Genomic DNA, 19,490 nt, shown 5'->3' with positions numbered 1-19,490 from the left:
GTAGGAGACAAGGGCTGCGATTCCAGTATAAATTCTTTAAATTCCTTCACAGATTCTTTAGGCACATTTGTAGAGAGACGCTTCGATTTTGACCTGGGTGCCATTATAAATCAACAAATAAACAGTGCTTTCGCTCCCCTCTGTTTCCAAAAAAAACAAAAAAAAAATTATTTTGTTAAGGAGCGGTCTGCAGGAAGGTAAAACCGGCTACGTACATCCCCTATCAGTCACCAACGGAGAGAAATCGCCATTTTGAAGTCCGTTTAAACAAAGAAGCCTCTAAGACGAATGGTGCTGGTATTTAAGATAGTAATAAAAGCATAAATCTCACAGGAGTGGGACCCGCCCGTATTAATCCTAGCTTCAAACAACTTTGCTTTGTCCTGGGGGGGGGGGTCGCCTGTCTGGGGCTGCAAAAAAAGGCAGCTGAGAAGAACTGGCTGGAGATAAAAGCTCCGCTCACGCTGGATCTAATCTCTGTCCACAGCCAAAAAAAAAGGAGAAAGGCTGTGAATTACGAATAGACCCTAGCACACAGAGCTACTTCCTGCCCCTTTCTTAGCCAAAAAGGGGTGATATCTATGATCTTAATTAGATATACAGACCAGATCTCTGAGAGGAGCTCGGTTGAGCTCTCCTCGGCAACAGGCTCCGCCCCCCGGTCGAAAACGGTTCAATCTTTTAAGGTCAAGAATCGCCCTCCATCCCCCAAATGACTTTGGAACCACAAAGAGGTTTTCAATTGAACCCCCTACCCCAGTCCTCACATGGAACCAATTTGACCGCATGGATTTCCACCAGATAATCGATAGCCTGGCGCATAAACTGCCTCTTGGTTTCTGGATCCACATTTGGAGAACATGAACTCTTGAAAGGAATTCGGGGGGATGGAGAGGAATTCCAGCCGCAGGCCAAATTTCACCATATTCAGGACCCAGAGATCCAATGTGATGCTCTCCCACCTGTTGGCAAACAATACCAACCTACCACCAATGGGAGCCGCCAAAGGCCGCTCATTTATTCCTGCAGAAAGGGTGTCCGCCCCCCCTCGAAAGGGCCGTTTACCCTGGGGCTGAAACCGAGACCTATCTCTGTCCCCTATCCTGACATGGCTGAAAGTTTCTGGGCTGGTAATGATAGTCAGTGTTGGAACCCCTATGTGTATAAGGCATGTACTTGTGTTCCTGCTTCTTAGTTGTGGCAGGCAAAACCTTACGTTTGTTCTTATCTTTGATAAGAATTGGGTCCAGAACCTCGCCAAACATCTTCTTCCTCGCATACAGGTCCGCCGCCAACTTCCACTTCACCTTGGCATCCGCCTGCCAATTCTGGAGCCACACTATCCACCAAGCTGAAACAGAGGAGGAAAGTGCCCTGGAAGCAAATTTAGCGGCGTTCAAGGTTGAAAACTGGGTTGCAGCCATGACCTTGTTGATATCCTGAAGCAATCGTACATCGTGTGCTGGTACACGCTCCTGCATCTGTTCAAGCCACATCAGCATGGCACGGTTGAAGGAAGACGCCGAGGAAGCGGCTTTTATTGCCCACATTGCAGCTAGGAATGTCTTGCGTAAGACCAATTCAGTCCTCTTAGCCTTCAAGTTGTCTGCCACATCACTCACCACAATAGGTGCCGGAGGTGGATGCAGGTGCTTGGGAGAAATCAGGCTCCATATTATAGAAACGCCTGTCATCTCCCCCTCCCCCGGGCCCACTGCTTCTGAATGACATCCAGAAATAGTTTTCGCGTGTGAATTTCCTCTTTCCGAGCTGCGGGCTGCACAAAGAAACACTTTTTCTTAGGCGCTGTCTTTGAGGTTGAAGCATCGGCCTCCGCCACCTTCTCTTTCTCCTTCTGTTTGTCAGCCTCAGTCTCAATGGCTGCAGTACTTCTGGCCTTGAATACCAAGGAACAAAACAAACTAGGAGGAAACAAACCGGCAAAAGCTGGGACATCAGGTGCCAAAGCTTTATCATCAGAGAGTTCTGTCTCCTTTTGTTCCTCATCTTCCTGGATCGAAACCTTACTCCTCAATGAGGAAGACACCTCTCTCTGTGCCCTGTCCGAGTGAGCAACCGGATCCTGGATGTGTCTGCTCTTCGCTACCGCCAGCTCCACATCCGCCTGGTCAGAGGAACGACCTTGAAGGGCTATGCCATGCACAATTGCTTGATGAATAAGAGATTGGATATTATCAGGTAGGTCATCAAATTTACCAAAGTATTACTAGGACCCGGCCTGGATGCCAGCTTAAGCCTGTGGTTCGATATGGGGGCAGTATCCAGGCAGGCAAATGGTTGGCACTCATCATCCTCGTCCTCCACTTCCAAAAGGGGTGGTGAAATAGAGTTGGTCCTTGGGGACCCAGTGAGCCTCGGGGGAAGGGGAAGGGGAGGGAGAGAGTGGTGCTGCCTTAGAGGGAAGGATCTTACTGAAGGCAAGGGGGCTTTATCTCTACCACCCCTGCTTGGACTTCTCCTCAGCCCCATTACCTCCCTGCTTGGAGGTAGATTGCCTTGCCAGGTTTGGGGGATCCGATGAGGAGACCTTCTGTAAGGCCTGCAATCATATTCCTTTTAGGATCTTTGGCCTGCCACACACACACTCTCTCTCTCTCTTTACTATACTGTTTCATTAGTGGGGAATTGGGAGGGTGTAGGAGTATGTTTGATTTCAAAATAAAAAGTTCCTTTCTAGAAATCAAGGTCATTCTTTGTCTTTGCACCTCTGCATCTGACCGGAACTAGATGGGTGGAAATGCCAAAGTGGCAGAGGAAGATTGGACCATGTGGTTATGATTTTGATTTTGATTTTATTAATATTTGTATGCCGCCCTTTTCCCTGAGGGGACTCAGGGCGGCTCACACAAAATCAGGGGAAGGGAAAACAAACATTGACAAAGAAACATACAATAAAATAGTCAGCAACATACATTCATCATTCGGGAGGGGCAGCTATCCTTGTCCCCAGGCCTGACGGGCTAGCCAGTTCTTAAGGGCTGTGCGGAAGGCCTGGACGGTGGAGAGGGTACGAATCTCCACGGGGAGCTCGTTATGGTTATGGTTTATGGTTTAATTTATTTATATGCCGCCCTTTTCCCTAAGGGGACTCAGGGCAGCTCACAACTCAAGAAAGGAGGGGAAATACAGAGTTACAAAAAAATATAAAACATAAAAACTATACATAGTTAAAAGCACAACAATCATACCATTCGAAGTGGGGCAGCGAGTTTTTAGCCCCAGGCCTGTCGGAACAGCCAGGTTTTAAGGGCTATGCGGAAGGCCTGGAGGGTGGTGAGGGTACGAATCTCCATGGGGAGTTCGTTCCAGAGGGTCGGAGCAGCCACAGAGATGGACTTGTAGGTGTGGGGGCAAGTTCATGAACTTTCAACTGGGTAGAAACCCAGGAAGCCTTCAGATTTGGGTTTCCACAGTTGTGCCAACATGTCTGTCTTATTAAATTGGAACTTTGATGAAAGTTATGTCTTGAACTCTGATTTAATTCTGGATGATATTTGGAATGCTGACACCTTCAGAGGAGCTTTCCCCGGGAAAATCAGCCATCATAAGTGTGGCAAAAAACACACAAGAACCAGGCCCTGTGACTGCTTCCCAATCTGCAACCTTCCCCACAGAGACTGGCAATCGCAATGAGCCTCGTGGCTGAAAAAGGTGGAAACAAAATGGCCACTGCCCTTGTGACACAGCAGAAGATTCCCAAAATGGCCACTGTCTTGTGTCCACCAACAAAATGGCCACTGCCATGAGGTCCTCCCTAAAATGGCCACCTCCAGGGCCCCATACTCACGTGTAAAGCCATGCAATCAAGTCTGGTGTTCCTGGTGAAGAAAACGGCTCCAAGAGCCCCGGATCAGCCGCACAGCTTCACCACAAGCCCTGCCAGTGTCGATCGTGTTCCCATCTTTGTTGCTCTTCTCTGCACTCTTTCTAGAGTCTCCACATTTTTTCTACATCGTGGCAACCAAAACTGAATGCAGTATTCCAAGTGTGGCCTTACAAAGGCATTATAAAGTGGTATTAACACTTCACGTGATCTTGATTCTATCCCTCTGTTTATGTAGCCTAGACCTGTGTGGGCTTTTTTGGCAGCTGTTGCACACTGCTGGCTCATATTTAAATGGTTGTCCACTAGGACTCCAAAATCCCTCTAACAGTTACTACTATTGAGCAAGGTACCACCTATATTGTACCTGTGCATTTTGTTTTTCTTGCCTAAGAGCCAAGGTGGCGCAGTGGTTAAATGCAGCACTGCAGGCTACTGCTAGATCAGCAGTTCAGCGGTTCAAATCTCACTGGCTCAGGGTTGACTCAGCCTTCCATCCTTCCGAGGTGGGTAAAATGAGGACCCAGATTGTTGGGGGCAATATGCTGACTCTCTGTAAACCGCTTAGAGAGGGCTGAAAGCCCTATGAAGCGGTATATAAGTCTACTGCTATTGCTATTGCTATTGCTATTGCTAAATGTAGAACCCTACTCTTTTCACCATTGAATTTCATTTTATTAGATAGTGCGCAATGTTCAAGTTTGTCAAGATCCTTCTGTATCTTAAGCCTATCTTCTGGAGTGTTGGCTATTCCTGCCAGCTTGGTGTCATTTGCAAATCTGATGAGTTCCCCATTTATCCCCTTATCCCAATCATTGATAAGATGTTGAAGAGTACTGGGCCTAAAACAGAGCCTTGGGGTACTCCACTACATACTTCATGTAGATCCAATTCCATTGAGGACTACACGTTGAGTGCAGTTGGTCAGCCAGTTACGAATCCATCTGGTGGTGATGCTGTTCAACCCACATTCTTCTACTTTATCTAGGAGTAGGTTATGGTCTACCTTATCAAATGCCTTACTGAAGTCCAAGTAAACTATATCGATGGCATTCCTCTAGTCCACTAATTTTGTCACTTTGTCAAAGAACACAATAAGATTAGTCTGGCATGATCTGTTTTTGACAAACCCTGTTTTGGCCTTTGGCTATTACTTTGTTTGCTTCTAGGTGTTCGCTAATTCATTGCTTGATTATCTTTTCCAGAATCTTTCCTGGTATTGAGGTCAGGCTGATAGGTCTATAGTTTCCTGGATCTATTTTCCCCCCTTTTTTGAAGATGGGAACCACATCAGCTCTTTTCCAGTCTTCTGGCAGTTCCCCGATGCTCCAGGATCTCTGAAAGATATAGTTCAATGGTTCTGAGATCTCGTCTGTCAGTTTCTTCAGAACCTTGAGGTGTAATCCATCCAGTCCTAGTGATTTGAACTCGTCTAGGGTAGACAGGTGCTCACTTACCATTTTCTTCCCTATTTCAATTTGTGTTCCTAATCTGATTTTTGTGGTGCTGTTTTTGATAGGTTGGACTGTTTTATTGCTTTGTGTGAAGACAGATACAAAAAATGAGTTAAATAGTTCTTCTTTCACCCTGTTGCTGGAGGCGTAGCTTCAATTCTGACTCAGTCCCTTGGGCAAATAAGGATTGAACAACCCATTTCTGAACCCTCCTGCACCATCAGATGGAGAACAGATCAGCCAGATCAGCCAGATCTTTTACTAAAAGTTACTCAATACAATCAGAAAATGTAGCTTGGTGGCTTATACACATCTTTGTAACACCAGGTTCTAACCTTCTTAATTTGTGGTCAAATCATGGAGCCACCATTGAAATTTTATAAAATTTCATTGACTTTCCAGTCTGCTAGTAACTTTTCTTTTTCCTGCTAACACTTATAGATATATAGATATGATTGTATCCATATGCTTATAGATGTAGAGGCAGCCAATAAAATACTGAAAAGTCAAGAAACTTAGAGATAAGTTTTATTGAATATTATTATGAGCAAGCATAGAAAGAAGGAGAATGAAATGAAGGACTGATGCTTTCAATGGTGGCTCCATGATTTCTGGAGCATCTTGAAAGAGGGAGGGAAGGGTCACAGAGGGATAATACAAAGCTGCATAAATAAAAGGGTTCCTTAATTCAGTAGCAATCATTTAAATCAGATAGTAAAATGCAAAAAAGATGGTTCAGACCTTACAACACATCACTGTAATAAGATGAAGGGTAGGCAAGCCCTAAGGAGAATATTCTTCCTGCACCAAATGTTAACACTGATGTCTTGATCAAATGCAAGTTGACAGGGCCCAAGGCAAGCCTGCTTGGAAAACTCAAACTGTAATGCCTATGGATGGTTACTGACTTTTTGGGGCCAGAGAATGGCAAGGATGGACTGAGAGATGCAATAGAAAGAGATGGAAGAAACATCATTACTGCGTGAAATTCTGCCACCTTGAATCTCAGCCATATCACAGTTAACATGTCCCAGAATATCCATTTACAAACAGGACATTAGTAATTTATAATAGCTCTATCAAGAAAAAAACAACACCCACCACTCTTTCAATTAAGTCCAATCCAATCCATTCTATTATTATGATCACTGACCAATATTAAAGTTAACAGAACCAACAGATTATACAAACAAGAACATGCTTCCTCACATGAGATTCAATCTCTTGCACTCTATCAAAGGTGTTGACTAATGAAGAAAGTTCTTATAAAGGGGCAAGGAAAGAGAGAAAATGAGAGAGGGTGGGAGAAAGGGAGAGGAAGGAGGAGGGAGAGAGAGGGAGAGAGAAGGAAGGAGTAGGAGAGAGGAAGAGATGAGGTTCTGGTTCACGAGCCAGGCTCTTAAAGCTGTGAACCTTCTCATGGGCTCCACAATGAAGGAGGAAGAGAGCGGTGAAGAAAAATGATTGAGGAGAAAGACTATAGCGAAGGAATGCTATTCAGAACTTCCTATTTAAGTTACTAACACTGAACACAGAATATAGAATCAGAGGGCTGAAAGGGACGTCAGAGTCTTTAGTCCAACCCCCTGCTTAAAGCAGTAGATCTTATACCAGGGATGTCAAACTCAAGGCCTAGGGTCCTGGGGTGCCTCTGTCAGCAAAAATGGAGCTCATGCGTCCCTCCCTAGCTCCGTTTTCACTTGCAGAGGGTTGCAGGAGGCCATCGCAGTCAAAAAGCACTTGGGTCACCACTGGTGCCCTGACATGAGTGACACTGATCTGGCCACCCCCACCCCAGCCACTCCCATCCCGCCCTCCAAGGTCAAACACAAGCCTAATGTGGCCCTCAATAAAATTGAGTTTGACATCCCTGCCTTATACCATCGCAGTCAAATTCAGCCAATTTTTCAAAACTCCAGTGATGGAGCACGGATGCACAACTCTAGGAGGCAGGCTTTCCATTGATTGATTGTACTCCCTGACAGAAAGTTTTTCCTTACTTCTAGATTGGCACTCTCTTTCTCAAGCTTCCACCCATTACTTCTCCTGTCCTCTGGTGCTTTGGAGAATAAGTCAATCCTCAGTTCTCTGTTAAAGCCACTCAAGGGCTAGAAGACAGTTATTACATCCCCCTTAATCTTTCCCATCCATAGTCTAGTCTAGTCATACCTAGCTCCCGCAAGTGTTCATCATATGATTTAATCTCCAGATCCTGTGTCATCTTTGTTCCTCTTCTCTGAACACTTTCTTGTGTCTCAGCATCTTTTTTGTATCACAGTGACCAGAACAACATACAGCGTGGCCTCACTAGTGCAGTATACAGGTAGTCTTTGACTTATAAGAGTTTGTTTAGTGGTCATTCAAAGTTACAACAAGCACTGAAAAAAGTGACTTGTGACCAGTTTTCACATTTTACAACATTGCCGCATCCCAACGGCCACCTGATCAAAATTGAGAGATTTGACAACTGGTTCGTATTTATGGCCACAATATCCCAGGATCATGTGATCACCGATTGTAACATTCTGACAAGCAAGCTCAGTGAGGAAGCCAGATTCACTTAAAAACTGTGTTACTAACTTAACAACTGCAGTGATTCCCTTAGGAACTGTGACATGAAAGGTTGTAAAATGAGGCTAAACTAAATTAACAAATGTCTCGCTTAGCAACAGAAATTCTGGGCTTAATTGTGGTTGTAAGTAAAGGACCACTTATCAAGTAGTATTATTAAATCTTGTGATCTTGATGGTGTTCCTCTGTTGATGCAGGCCAGGCCAGTACTGCATTGCATTTTTTGGCAAGTGCAGCACATTGCTGGCATATACTTCAGTAATGGTCCAATTGGATATCTTGATCTCTCTCATAATTAATATAGTTAAACACCTATTCTATACTTACGCATTTGGTTTTTCCTGTCTAAGTGCAGGACTTTGCTTTTCTCACCACTGAACTACATCTTGTTGAATGTAGCCCAATGCTCAGCTGTCAAGATCCTTCTGAATTTTGACTCTATCTTCCAAAGTGCTAACCATTTCCTCCAGCTTGGTGTCATCTACATATTTGATGATTTCCCCTTCTATGCTCTCATCTAGATCATTTATGAAGATATTGAAGAGTACTGGACCTAAGACAGAGACTAGAAGTATCCTACTGCATCCTTCCCTCCATGTAGATGTGGTTTCATTAAGGACTACATGTCATATTTTATATACAATTACACCAAAGGTTTAGAAGGTAATCACATCTAATACCTTTATTATTTCATATCTAATATATATTCCATTCAGGTATTTTTATACAAGCTGGCATAATATGAACTACTATGGCATAATGATATAATATGAACTACTTTGCTCTCCTTCAGAATAACGGAAAATAGAGTTCAAAGGGACCTTGGAGATCTCCTAGTCTAACCCCCTGCTCAAGCAGGAAATCCCATAACTGTTAAGACAAATTGTTGTCCAATCTCTCCTTAAAAATCTCCAATGTTGGAGCACCCACAACTTCTGGAGGCATGTCCTTCCTTCCTTCCTTCCTTCCTTCCTTCCTTCCTTCCTTCCTTCCTTCCTTCCTTCCTTCCTTCCCTCCCTCCCTCCCTCCCTCCCTCCTTCCTTCTTTCCCAATGTATTCAAAATTGCTTACACAGGGCCCTTAGCAATCATTGAGGTATTTCTTTTTCAATCAATTTGAAATGATTCTTGATGTTATTACAAAATTCCAGCCACAAAATTTTTTATCTTTCCTTGGTCTTTTCCCCTAGTGAATTTTGGTAGCAACTAAGATGACTTCATTGGGTTGTTTTGATATTTCCACCATCATTCAAGCCTTTTCCCATGTATACAAATTTCTAAATCCAAGCTGCTGAATCTTTCGCCTCGGGTATTTGTGTGTTGCTGTGCTGCAATATCAATACTGGCACTCACAGTATGAACACTGGAAATAGAGAGCAATGATTTCATAATAAGATCCTTAGGGATCCTCCTACCTAATATAACCAGATCCTTTGCAAACAGAAACATAGAACACTTTCCCTGTAATGTCAATTCCTTAAGTAAATGTTAAGAAATTACAGTACTCTTTAACAGTCATGCATTTTGGTTAGATCTTGTTCCCTTGTGAGCTATACCAGTTGCCAGTTTGCTCCCAAGTGCAACTCAAGGTGCCTGCTGTTAGCTATAAAGCCTTTCATAGCATATGGCCCCACTCCATTTATTCTCAGAGTTTGTACTATAATCCTCTGTAATCCCTACATATCCTCAGATCAGTGGTGACAGCAACAAGGGAATTCATTATTATCCCTCCCCACCCCTATTTAGACCTGGCAATTTTTGCTTGAGGGATTGCCTATCTCCCATAGCTCAGGCCTGGCCAATTCAGTGGTGCCTGGTTGATGAATTCTGGCCTCCTTCGATTACACAATGTCATATTTGACCTTAGAAGTGCATCTTTTCTATATCGGCACCTGTCCTTTGGAACCAGGCACCCCGATAATCCAATGGCCCCACTCTCCAGTTGTTTAGAAGAATCTTAAAGAACTGGCTCTTCACTGAGATGAGGAGTCTTTGGTGTTCTCTGAGCTTGTTTGTTTACTTGCAGACATTTTATTCCCCAAACTAGGTAACATCATGAGTGCTTGTCAGGCTAGTTTCAGGAATGAAATGTTTGCAAGAAAACAACCAAGCTCAGAGAGCACCAAGGACCCCTAATTTGGACTCTGAGCTACAAATATTCTCCTTTAATGGCTTCACTGAGGCCTTTGACGAGGGAGAAGGAGACTCCCCACTTCATTGCATTTTAAAAATATATACGTATTTTATATTTTACTGATTTTACTGTAATTTCTCTATTTGATTCTTGTAAACCACCCAGAGTCATTGAGAGGTGGCATACAAGCATAATAAATTATTATTGTTAATGGTTGGTCGCACAGATGTTCAGACTGGCTTTGGCATTTTCATCTAGATAGGCAGATATTGACATTTGATGGTATTAAAGATATAGTCACAGGATGTAAGCTGTTCTGAGTAAAGCTTCCTTTTGCATTTAACTGATGCTGATTCTGTCAATGCTGAGGGTGTTCAAGTGATGCTCCAGTTGTTTTGGGATTTCACCCAAGGCAGTACTACATAATAATAATACTAATGGTACTACTAATAATAATACAGGTAACAACAACAACAACAATCTTAAATTCAATTTACAGTCTGGGACTGGTGAAAACTTAACAGTTCAAGTCCTAACTAATGAATAGGATAGGATAGGATTGGGTAGGATAGAATAGAATTAGGAATAGGAATAGGAATAGAACAGAACAGAACAGAACAGAACAACAGATTTGGAAGGGACCTTGGAGGTCTTCTAGTCCAACCCCTTGCTTAGCCAGGAAACCCTACACCACTTCAGACAAATGGTTATCCATCATCTTCTTAAAAACTTTCAGTGGTGGAACATTGACAACTTCTGGAGGCAAGTTGTTCCACTGATTAATTGTTCTAACTGTCAGGAAATTTCTCCTCAGTTCTAATTGCTTCTCTCCTTGATTACTTTCCACATGTTGCTTCTTGTCCTACACTCAGATGCTTTGGAGACTAGCTTGACCTCCTCTTCTTTATGGCATCCCTTGAGATATTGGAACACTGCTATCATGTCTCCCCTAGTCCATCTTTTCATTAAACTACACATACCCAGTTCCTGCAACCGTTCTTCATATGTTTTAGTCTCCAGTCCCCTAATCATCTTTGTTGCTCTTCTCTGCACTCTTTTTTACATCATGGCAACCAAAACTGGATGCAGTTGTAGTTGGTTGTAGTTGTTACTATTATTTCCAATAACATGAAATCACAACTGCCAGTTCTTAGCAGGTGTTAGTCTTCATTGCATTCTTCCCAAGTACATAGAATGTATAGCATATGTGCAGCTCCAAACTATATTGTCTTTTTGTAATTGACAGATGAAAATTTTGTCAGTGTGCAGATTTACTAAGTGTGTTTAAGATTTTTTTGATATGGCACAGTACTTATAACAACAGGAACTGCCACAGCCGGTTTACGCCATAATCTTTCAAGTTCAATTTTCAGACCTGATATTTACTGATATTCTCCAGTTCTTTGTCTATTATTATCATATCAATTATCCACATTCACAATTTCTACAATTGCTTCCACCAACTATCATATAATTTAATATTGAGCTCTTGAAATCTTTTTGATAGCAGTTATATGAAAAAGGTTAGAAAAAGAAAGAATGGGTGATTTTAGTATTGTATGCTGCACTGTGCTGCCCTCTCTAGACTTAGAATAGATATTGGAAAATACACACACACACACACACACACACACACACACACACCATGCAAATGCAACATTGTTTTTAAGTAAGGGGAATTTATTTACATAAAATGATATGGTTCAATAGTAATCATGTTATGTATGAATGAAATAATTATTAACGGCCAGCTACCATTAATCACAAAATAAACAAAATATTTCTAAAGAGGAAAGTTTGGATACTCTGCTGAGTTTCTGCCGTTCTGGGTATTAATTCTGGGTATTAACATGCATGCATAAATTTGATTTTATTTATTACAGAAGAATCCTAGTCCTACTTTCAATACATGAATTGAGAAATCCAGGAACTGAGTACTGGGTGAGAGAATGTCTCACCCAGAGAAAGTTTGAGAAGAGGACTAATTTAAGCTCACCTCCCCCTTAAAAAAAAACTCCTGATAGTTCTAAAAAAGCAAAATCAAGCTTTTTCACCAAATTCAAAAGTTTGTCTTAAAATAAACCCTTTATATAATTATATACATTTAAGAAATTTAGCTTTATTTCCAGAGGCAAATAACCATGGGCTACATCTATGTAGACTATATCTGACAACATTGTTTTTACACCACTTTTTAGGCAAAATATGCAGACATTAGCAAATCTGGAAAACAAGGGATAATTTTGCAATTTATAAATCAACAAAACAAATTTTCAGCTAGAAAAAGTTTACCAGAAAAAGAGAAATAAAAGGAAAACAAGGGAAGGCAATAATCACACCCAAATTTCAAATAAAATCATAGAAAATGTTTACCTAAAATAGTCCCTTTGTTATTTACCACTTCTTTGCACAATATCTCTTCAGCTTTGACAGAATTCATGGCAGAAAATATGGTTGGAAAGAGATCATATAGGCCACTGGTGGCTAACCTTCTCTGGACCGAGTGCCCAAAGCGCAAGCGTGTGCACCCGAACCCCCCAAATGCAATGCTTATGCACCCCCATGGATGTGCCCCATCCCCTGCGCATGCACACATGCCCCCCGCACCTGCTCTGCCCCTTGTGCATGCGCAGCAGAGACCTGACAACCAGCTTGTTGGTGAGAGGTGTGCGTGCATGCATGGCAAAGTTGAACTGGGGTGACGACTTGCGTGCCCATAGAGAGTGTGCTGCATGCCACCTGTGGCACACATGCAATAAATTCACCATCACAGATATAGACCTACATGCTGCATTTTTTCCTCTTTTTTTGTAAATCTGTTTCAAAGAATGTGGAAAATGGCTTACTCAAGGAAAATGCTCCCTCTGATGTCCTGAGATATCATCTAGAAGCTCTACCAATGGACTAACTTTAATGCCCCTGGCTGGAATGATAAGCTGTGTCTAGCTATGCCTTTGTAGTATAGGATTCCTTTACTTTTGACCATAACTGAGACCAATTTTAAGCAAGGTGGTCGTTAAGTGAGTCGTGTCATGCCCCCATTGGAACCTGAATCTGCAGAGGAGGACGAGCTGCAGCTAAGGGAGATCGAGGGGACGGTTTCATTGGCTTCAGAGGAATGTGGGGAGGAGCAGACCAAGACAGCCTCTCAGAATTGGGACGGCTTGTTAGCAGGGAGGAATGGGGGCAGGATGACCGAGAGAGGGCAAGCAGTGGCCATGAGGAGCGACTGAACTCTGGCAATGAGCAAGGACCACCCCCTCCTGTTCCCCGAGCATGGAGAGTAGGAAAAAAAGTGGGAACAGTGCAGGTTGGCCCAATGACTTGGGAGGAGAGCCCCCTGCCCCTCTTCACAAGGCACCCTTGAGGACTGAGATTTAAGGAGACGCTGTGGGGAGGGGATGCAGTGTGTGTATGTGCGCGCGCTTTGCTCTTGGGCTTGCCAAGAACATGGGAGTGTTTGGGGGGAAATTTGGTGCATTAAAGGGGAGTTTGAACTCTCAGCTGGCCCTGTGTGACCTTTGTGCCTTGTCCCAGGTCATCACAGAGTCATGTCTAATTTTACAACCTTTTTTGCAATGATTAAGTTAAGTGAAGAACTGCAGTTAAGCGAATCAAGTGGTCATTTAGCAAATCCAACTTCCCCATTGACTTTGCTTGCCAAAAGCTAGCTGGTAAGTTAACAAACGGCAATCTTGTGGCCCTGGAACACTGCAATCATTCTAAATGTACATTCTAGAGCCATGTATTTATCACATGACCATGGGGGTACTGTGTCGGTTGTAAGTGTGAGGACTGGTTGTAAGTCACTCTTTTCAGTGTCATTGTAACTTTGAGTGGTCACTAAATAAGTGGTTGTAAGTTAAGGACTACCTATAGGTAAGTTGAGACTACCTATAACCTCTATAGGTAGAGGTTCCGTAGGAGGAGAGCAGGAGAAAAAGAATACAGTTCATTTATTCAGGTCATCAGCAAAGGGTCCTCTTACAAGAAGCTTTAGGAGTCACTATAACAGTGTTTCTCAACCTTGGCAACTTGAAGATGTCCTGGGAGTTGAAGTCCGGACATCTTCAAGTTGCTAAGGTTGAGAAACACTGCACTATAATATTCCTGGGGAGATTTTATTACCATGTCACAATCCAAATCCAGTTCAATCATTTGCAATTTAAGTGAGATAGAACAGCAAAATGAAAACCTGCAGAGAAATTATGAAAAAAGAAATGGTCTGTTACACTCTTAAGGATATTTTTTGACACTGAAAACCTTAGTAAACAAAAGTTTTAGGCTGACTTATCTGCCTCTTAACCTTTTAATCAGCTGTATTTAATAAATATGTATTAAATTTGCATATTGATAATTCTTGTTTAGTAACTCAATTGAGACTACCTACTTAGTTATTAAACAAAGTAGTCACTAAATGAAACCACAGCTGTATTTATAATCTTACTTCAGCTTTCCTTTGCTTTACAGACCTGTGAAGGTTGTAAATGGAAGGATTGGGCACAAAATTATTTCTTCATCAGTGTTATAACTGTGAATTGTGACTGTACAAGTCAGTTGCTAAATGAGGACTACCCATATTACCAAAATCTCTATCTAGTGATGCTTCATTATCTGCTATTGGAAAAAGCATGCTAGATGCTACCTCTTGGCCAGTTTAGGCCTAATAGTTATTTAGATTAAGCCTCTGGTGTTTTTCAGGCGAAGAATATTTGAAATCCGTATCTAGAATAATTATTTTAGTACTTATACCGGTATCATACTCTCATACACACTAGCAGAAGAAAGTAACAAAGAAAGCAACCTCCCTGTTGTTATAAGCAGCTCATTGCATTTGGATGCAGAAAGAAAAAGGATGCGGACCATCAATGTACATCCAGTTAAGCCAAAGTTAGTTTCATGTATCATTGGATAGATCAGTGTTTCCCAACCTTGGCAACTTGAAGATGTCCGGACTTCAACTCCCAGAATTCCCCAGCCAGCGAATGCTGGCTGGGGAATTCTGGGAGTTGAAGTCCGGGATAGATCACTCTATGGGGATAGATCACTCTATGCTTCTTTTTACATCATTTTATCCTATACTGTTTCCGCATTAATCTGAAAACTTTTAAAATCTACAGATATTTATTTAGGTATGTATCTGTGAACATATATGAAATCTGAATATACAGTTCCAAATATATCTTACCTCATGTTTATATAAGTTTTATTGTAAAATATTTGAAGGCATGTATGTATGTGTTTGTATACGCACCTTTGCTGAGAGAACTACACTAGAAAATTATGAGATGTCAGAATGCTTGCATATAATTGCATTCCAATTTGCATATTCATTAGATGAATGCAAATCAAGTCAGTTCCTTATAAAATTTGCTTGGATGCCTCAAGGATCCCTTTCAAGTAGGGCATGAAAACTAAAACTTCACTAAAATGGTTAGTTTTTGAGACATACTTGAAGAAAATCATAGAAAGGGATCATCAAGAGAGTCTGAGGGAAGATAACACAGTGATGAACCAGTGTTAATAATTAAAGGGGGGGGGAGAGAAAGAACAAAATCTTTAAAGGTTATAAGCAGCCAGGAGTCATCCATATGTGAGTTGGGAGGCAATATAAATTTGCGTAATAAATATTAAATCTCGAAAGCATGTGTCTAAGCAATAGCAAAACATAGGGTGCTCCTGAGCTTGTGGAAGGGAGCTAAAGGAATATAGACACTCTGCATTTCAGGCTCTCTTTCACATTTCTGAGGAGCTGTATATATAAACTGAGCCTTACCTGCACTTGACAGGACTTTGCCTTTGTTAAGATGTTTGAGGCGTTTCTGGTGAGACTTTCCATTGAAATGGATCTGGGCCTGGACAGCAGAATTGAGTTGGATATTACACACTTCACAGAGAGTGAATGATGGGTGCTTTTTCTCTCTCTTTGAACGCTGCTCTGGAGGACTTCCTATGCACGAGTTCTCTGCCAGGCTTCCACAAATACCACTCCCGGGGGAGTGGAAGGGGGTCAAGGGACGCTTCATCCCTACAGCAGAAAAAAAATACATCATGAAAACTGAGAGAGGCAAAGGGCATTGTTCCAGTTTAACCTCCTTGGGTACCAGTAACCAGAGAACAAACCCCTAATAAGTACACATAAGCAGCCTCTAGATGGAGTAAACAGCCTATACTTTGTTCACACTGTAACTTAATTCAAGTATAACTGCTAGCAGAGTGTGCACCACAAGAATTACAGCTCCTTTATTTCACCCATGTGATGTTCTGTTTCTGCTTCAAGAAAGTATATCAATGGTACCAAGGCAAAACTACTTTTCATGGATAGGATCAATCATTGGAGGGTAACTTTTCTACAGATCTTCCCCATGGCCACTTTTAAATGATGTCTAGCACAACCAACCAATGAATAATTTTTATTTAACCACTGACAAGCAAATAAAACAAGAAAATCCCAATTAATTAGGATAAAAAAGAAAACAAACACTATTTTAAAGAATCTAGGAAAGCTTAGAAGAGATACTACAGAGTACTGTACAAACTACTCAGTATTTAGCTGTGGTCAAACAGTAAAATACTGATCTGATAATCACAACTTAATATAAAACAAATTAAAAATGACCAGGATATTTAGTAAGAAATGAAGATAATAATTCTTGATGAGCGTCTACATAAAGGGAATATGTAAAACAACAGATTTCAATTATCCCTCTAGCACACAGAACACAGTCTCTGTTCAAAGGGGATTACAGGTAACCCTCGACATATAACGATTCATTTAGCAACCATTGAAAATTACCATGGCACTGAAAAAAAAAGTGATTTTTGGCCAGTCTTCATATTTACAACCATCACAGTGTCCCCAGGGTCTTGTAATCAAACTTTGGGCACTTGGCAATCAGAGTGTATTTCTGAGGGTTGTAGCGTCCCCCAGATCACATGATCATTATTTGTAATCTTCCCAGGAGGCAAGTCAATGCAGGAAGCCTGATTCTCTTAAACAACCATGTGATTTACTCACAATCTGGCAAAAAAAGGTAGTAAAATTGGGCCCAATTCACTTAACAACTGCATTGCTTAGTGACAAACTTTTTGGTTCCAGTTGCGGTCGTAGGTCAAGGAGTACCTGTACAACAGTTCCCAGATTCGCCAATTGGATGTGAAGCTAAATTCTGTTGTGGATGCCGGAATAGCTTTCACAGCCTGCTATGGCTTACATGTTTCTTTTACTGTGTCTTTGTTGGCTGACTGTGTGCCTGATTTTGTAAATTATGAAACAGGAGGATTCTTTTTTACTTCAAGAGGGGCAAAATTCCCCACGTTTGTCACATCAAGTTTTTTTCTCTCTTAACTCAGTGCAATAAGGGAGCAAGATAGGAAGATTCAGCTCTTTTTCCCTGCAGTTGTGCAGGTATTTTTGATATTCAAATATGACACCATATTTCATATATTAAAAAGCAGCAACTTAAACTCAGTACTGGCTGCTGCTCTCATATAGTTGTTAACATTCACAGATGTCTAAAATCTGGCTGACATCAGGGAGTATGTTTTCCATAAGCATTATAAATCCACATAGTCTTACACCTTATAGGATCCAAGCTGCCCCAAAATATGTCCATTTGTCACAGAGCATCCAATGACTGTCATATCATGATGCCACAGAAGATAAAAAGTAAAGGACATATCCTAAAGGTTTGAGAAGAAACCATGCAAAATGTTAAAGCAAGCTAACATTTCTATGGAGAACGCTAATAAAAATGAATGAATTAAAAATAATATGATATTTAACTCAGAGCCAATTAAAATGCCCTTGAAGAGGTAAAGTTTGTTGTCTAGGGTACAACAGTTTTCTCTTACAACTTGCCAAGGTCTCAGATGACCTCTGACCCAGACATGGTATGAAGTGCTACTAAGCTTCCAGTCCAAAGCTTACATTAACTGTTTTCCTGCAGGTGACTGGGTTATTTTTAATACTGGCAGAAATTAAAATTGGAAAGTTATCTGGACATAATGCTTCCAAAAGACCAGTGCTCTCTAAAAAAAGGATATGTAGTCACTCATATTAGCTAAGCTTACCCTCAGAGCTCCTGTTACAGAGTTTTAAATAAACATGCTATATTATGCATCCATCCTCTCATTCACTTAATCTCTTTGGTGCCCATTAGTCCGTCCTAGAAGACATGACAATTTCACAATCTGCCTGTCTTCCCAAACAGAATATTGGGGGGGGGGGGAGCGTTTACTGAGATGATGGTTACCATCATGGAGCTACTTACTTTGCATAAGAGTCACAGAATTCTCTGATGGCAGTGGAAGTGCTTTGCTCACAATGTGATTTTGGACAAGAAGATCTTTCTCTCGGGATCTAGGAGGTTTTAAATAGCCCTCTCACTGTGGCTACTGGAAATTATACACTGGACTTCCCTTATTGGAGTTGTTGCCCTATATTGGATTATACATTTCATCCCCAAGTATCTACTGGTCATGCTAGCAGAGAATTATGGTAGATATTTTCCAATACTTGGAGTATACAAGTTTTACATTATATTACATCCATATCCATTCCATTCCATTCCAAGGATACCAACTTTGGAAATTCCGGCACATATTAATCCAGCGGTCTTAAAATGCAATATCTAATGGAAGAGCTATAAATACAAGTGTTGCTTGCTCATCTCCCCCCTTTCTTCTACCATGTTTCCCTAAAAATAAGATAGGGTCTTATTTTCTTTTGACTCTCCGAAATAAGTGCTTGGCCTTATTTTCAGAGAGGTTTTATTATTTTTGAAGTACAGGCGGCGATGAACGTGGTCACCTCATGGCTGCTGCTGTGTTGCAATATTTTCGGAGAGGGCTTATTTTCGGGGGAGGGCTTATTTTAGCACATGCACTCAAAAGTCAGATTTGGCTTATTATCCAGGGAAGTCTTATTTCTGGGGACACAGGGTATTTCTATTGGAGTCAATGAAAATTGCCATGGGGCAATTATATGCAGTTAATATTGGCTTAACCAAATCAGTTGAAGACCTGCTAAGCTTGGTTAATTTTCACCTTGGTGTTTTTTGTTTTTTAATGTTTTTGTATGAGCCCAGATTATTCAATCCGTCTATTATTTAATATATTGTGAACACTCAGAAATTAAGTAACAATAATTTAAGTGTCCTGTGTAAACTTAGTCTTTAAGTAGTATAAACAATATACTACTTTAAAATTGTTTTCAACCTTGCCTATACAACCACAGACAGATCTGCAGAAAAATTCAAACATAAATTAAATAAAATTTAATAAGATAATGTCACTGAAACTATCAAATCCTGTAGCCCATTTTTTAAATGGGTTACTGAGACCAAAGCCCTGTCCCAGATGTTTTACCATGTTTACTCAAGAATCAAAGCATGTCTTCTGTAGATATTTGCTTATTAGTGTTTGATCATCCATTTACAATACAACATTCAAATATAAAAACTTGGGCAGTTATGGATGTTTTAAGC

General features: G+C 41.3%; 1 protein-coding gene across 1 annotated transcript in view; it reads right to left on the bottom strand.

The window, feature by feature from the left end:
• ZNF385C (zinc finger protein 385C) overlaps nucleotides 1-16,028 on the bottom strand; it is a 121,392-nt gene extending 105,364 nt beyond the window's left edge. The window contains exon 1 of the mRNA XM_032237402.1: nucleotides 15,779-16,028. Coding sequence (XP_032093293.1) covers nucleotides 15,779-16,028 — 250 coding nt within the window. The remainder of the gene's footprint in view (nucleotides 1-15,778) is intronic.
• Between the last annotated feature and the right edge of the window lie 3,462 nt (nucleotides 16,029-19,490).

This window comes from Thamnophis elegans, chromosome Z (genome assembly GCF_009769535.1).
Source record: "Thamnophis elegans isolate rThaEle1 chromosome Z, rThaEle1.pri, whole genome shotgun sequence".
Taxonomy (NCBI): Eukaryota; Metazoa; Chordata; class Lepidosauria; order Squamata; family Colubridae; genus Thamnophis; species Thamnophis elegans.
The sequence above is the reverse complement of the archived record's forward strand: the minus strand, read 5'-3'. Positions and strand labels throughout refer to the sequence as shown.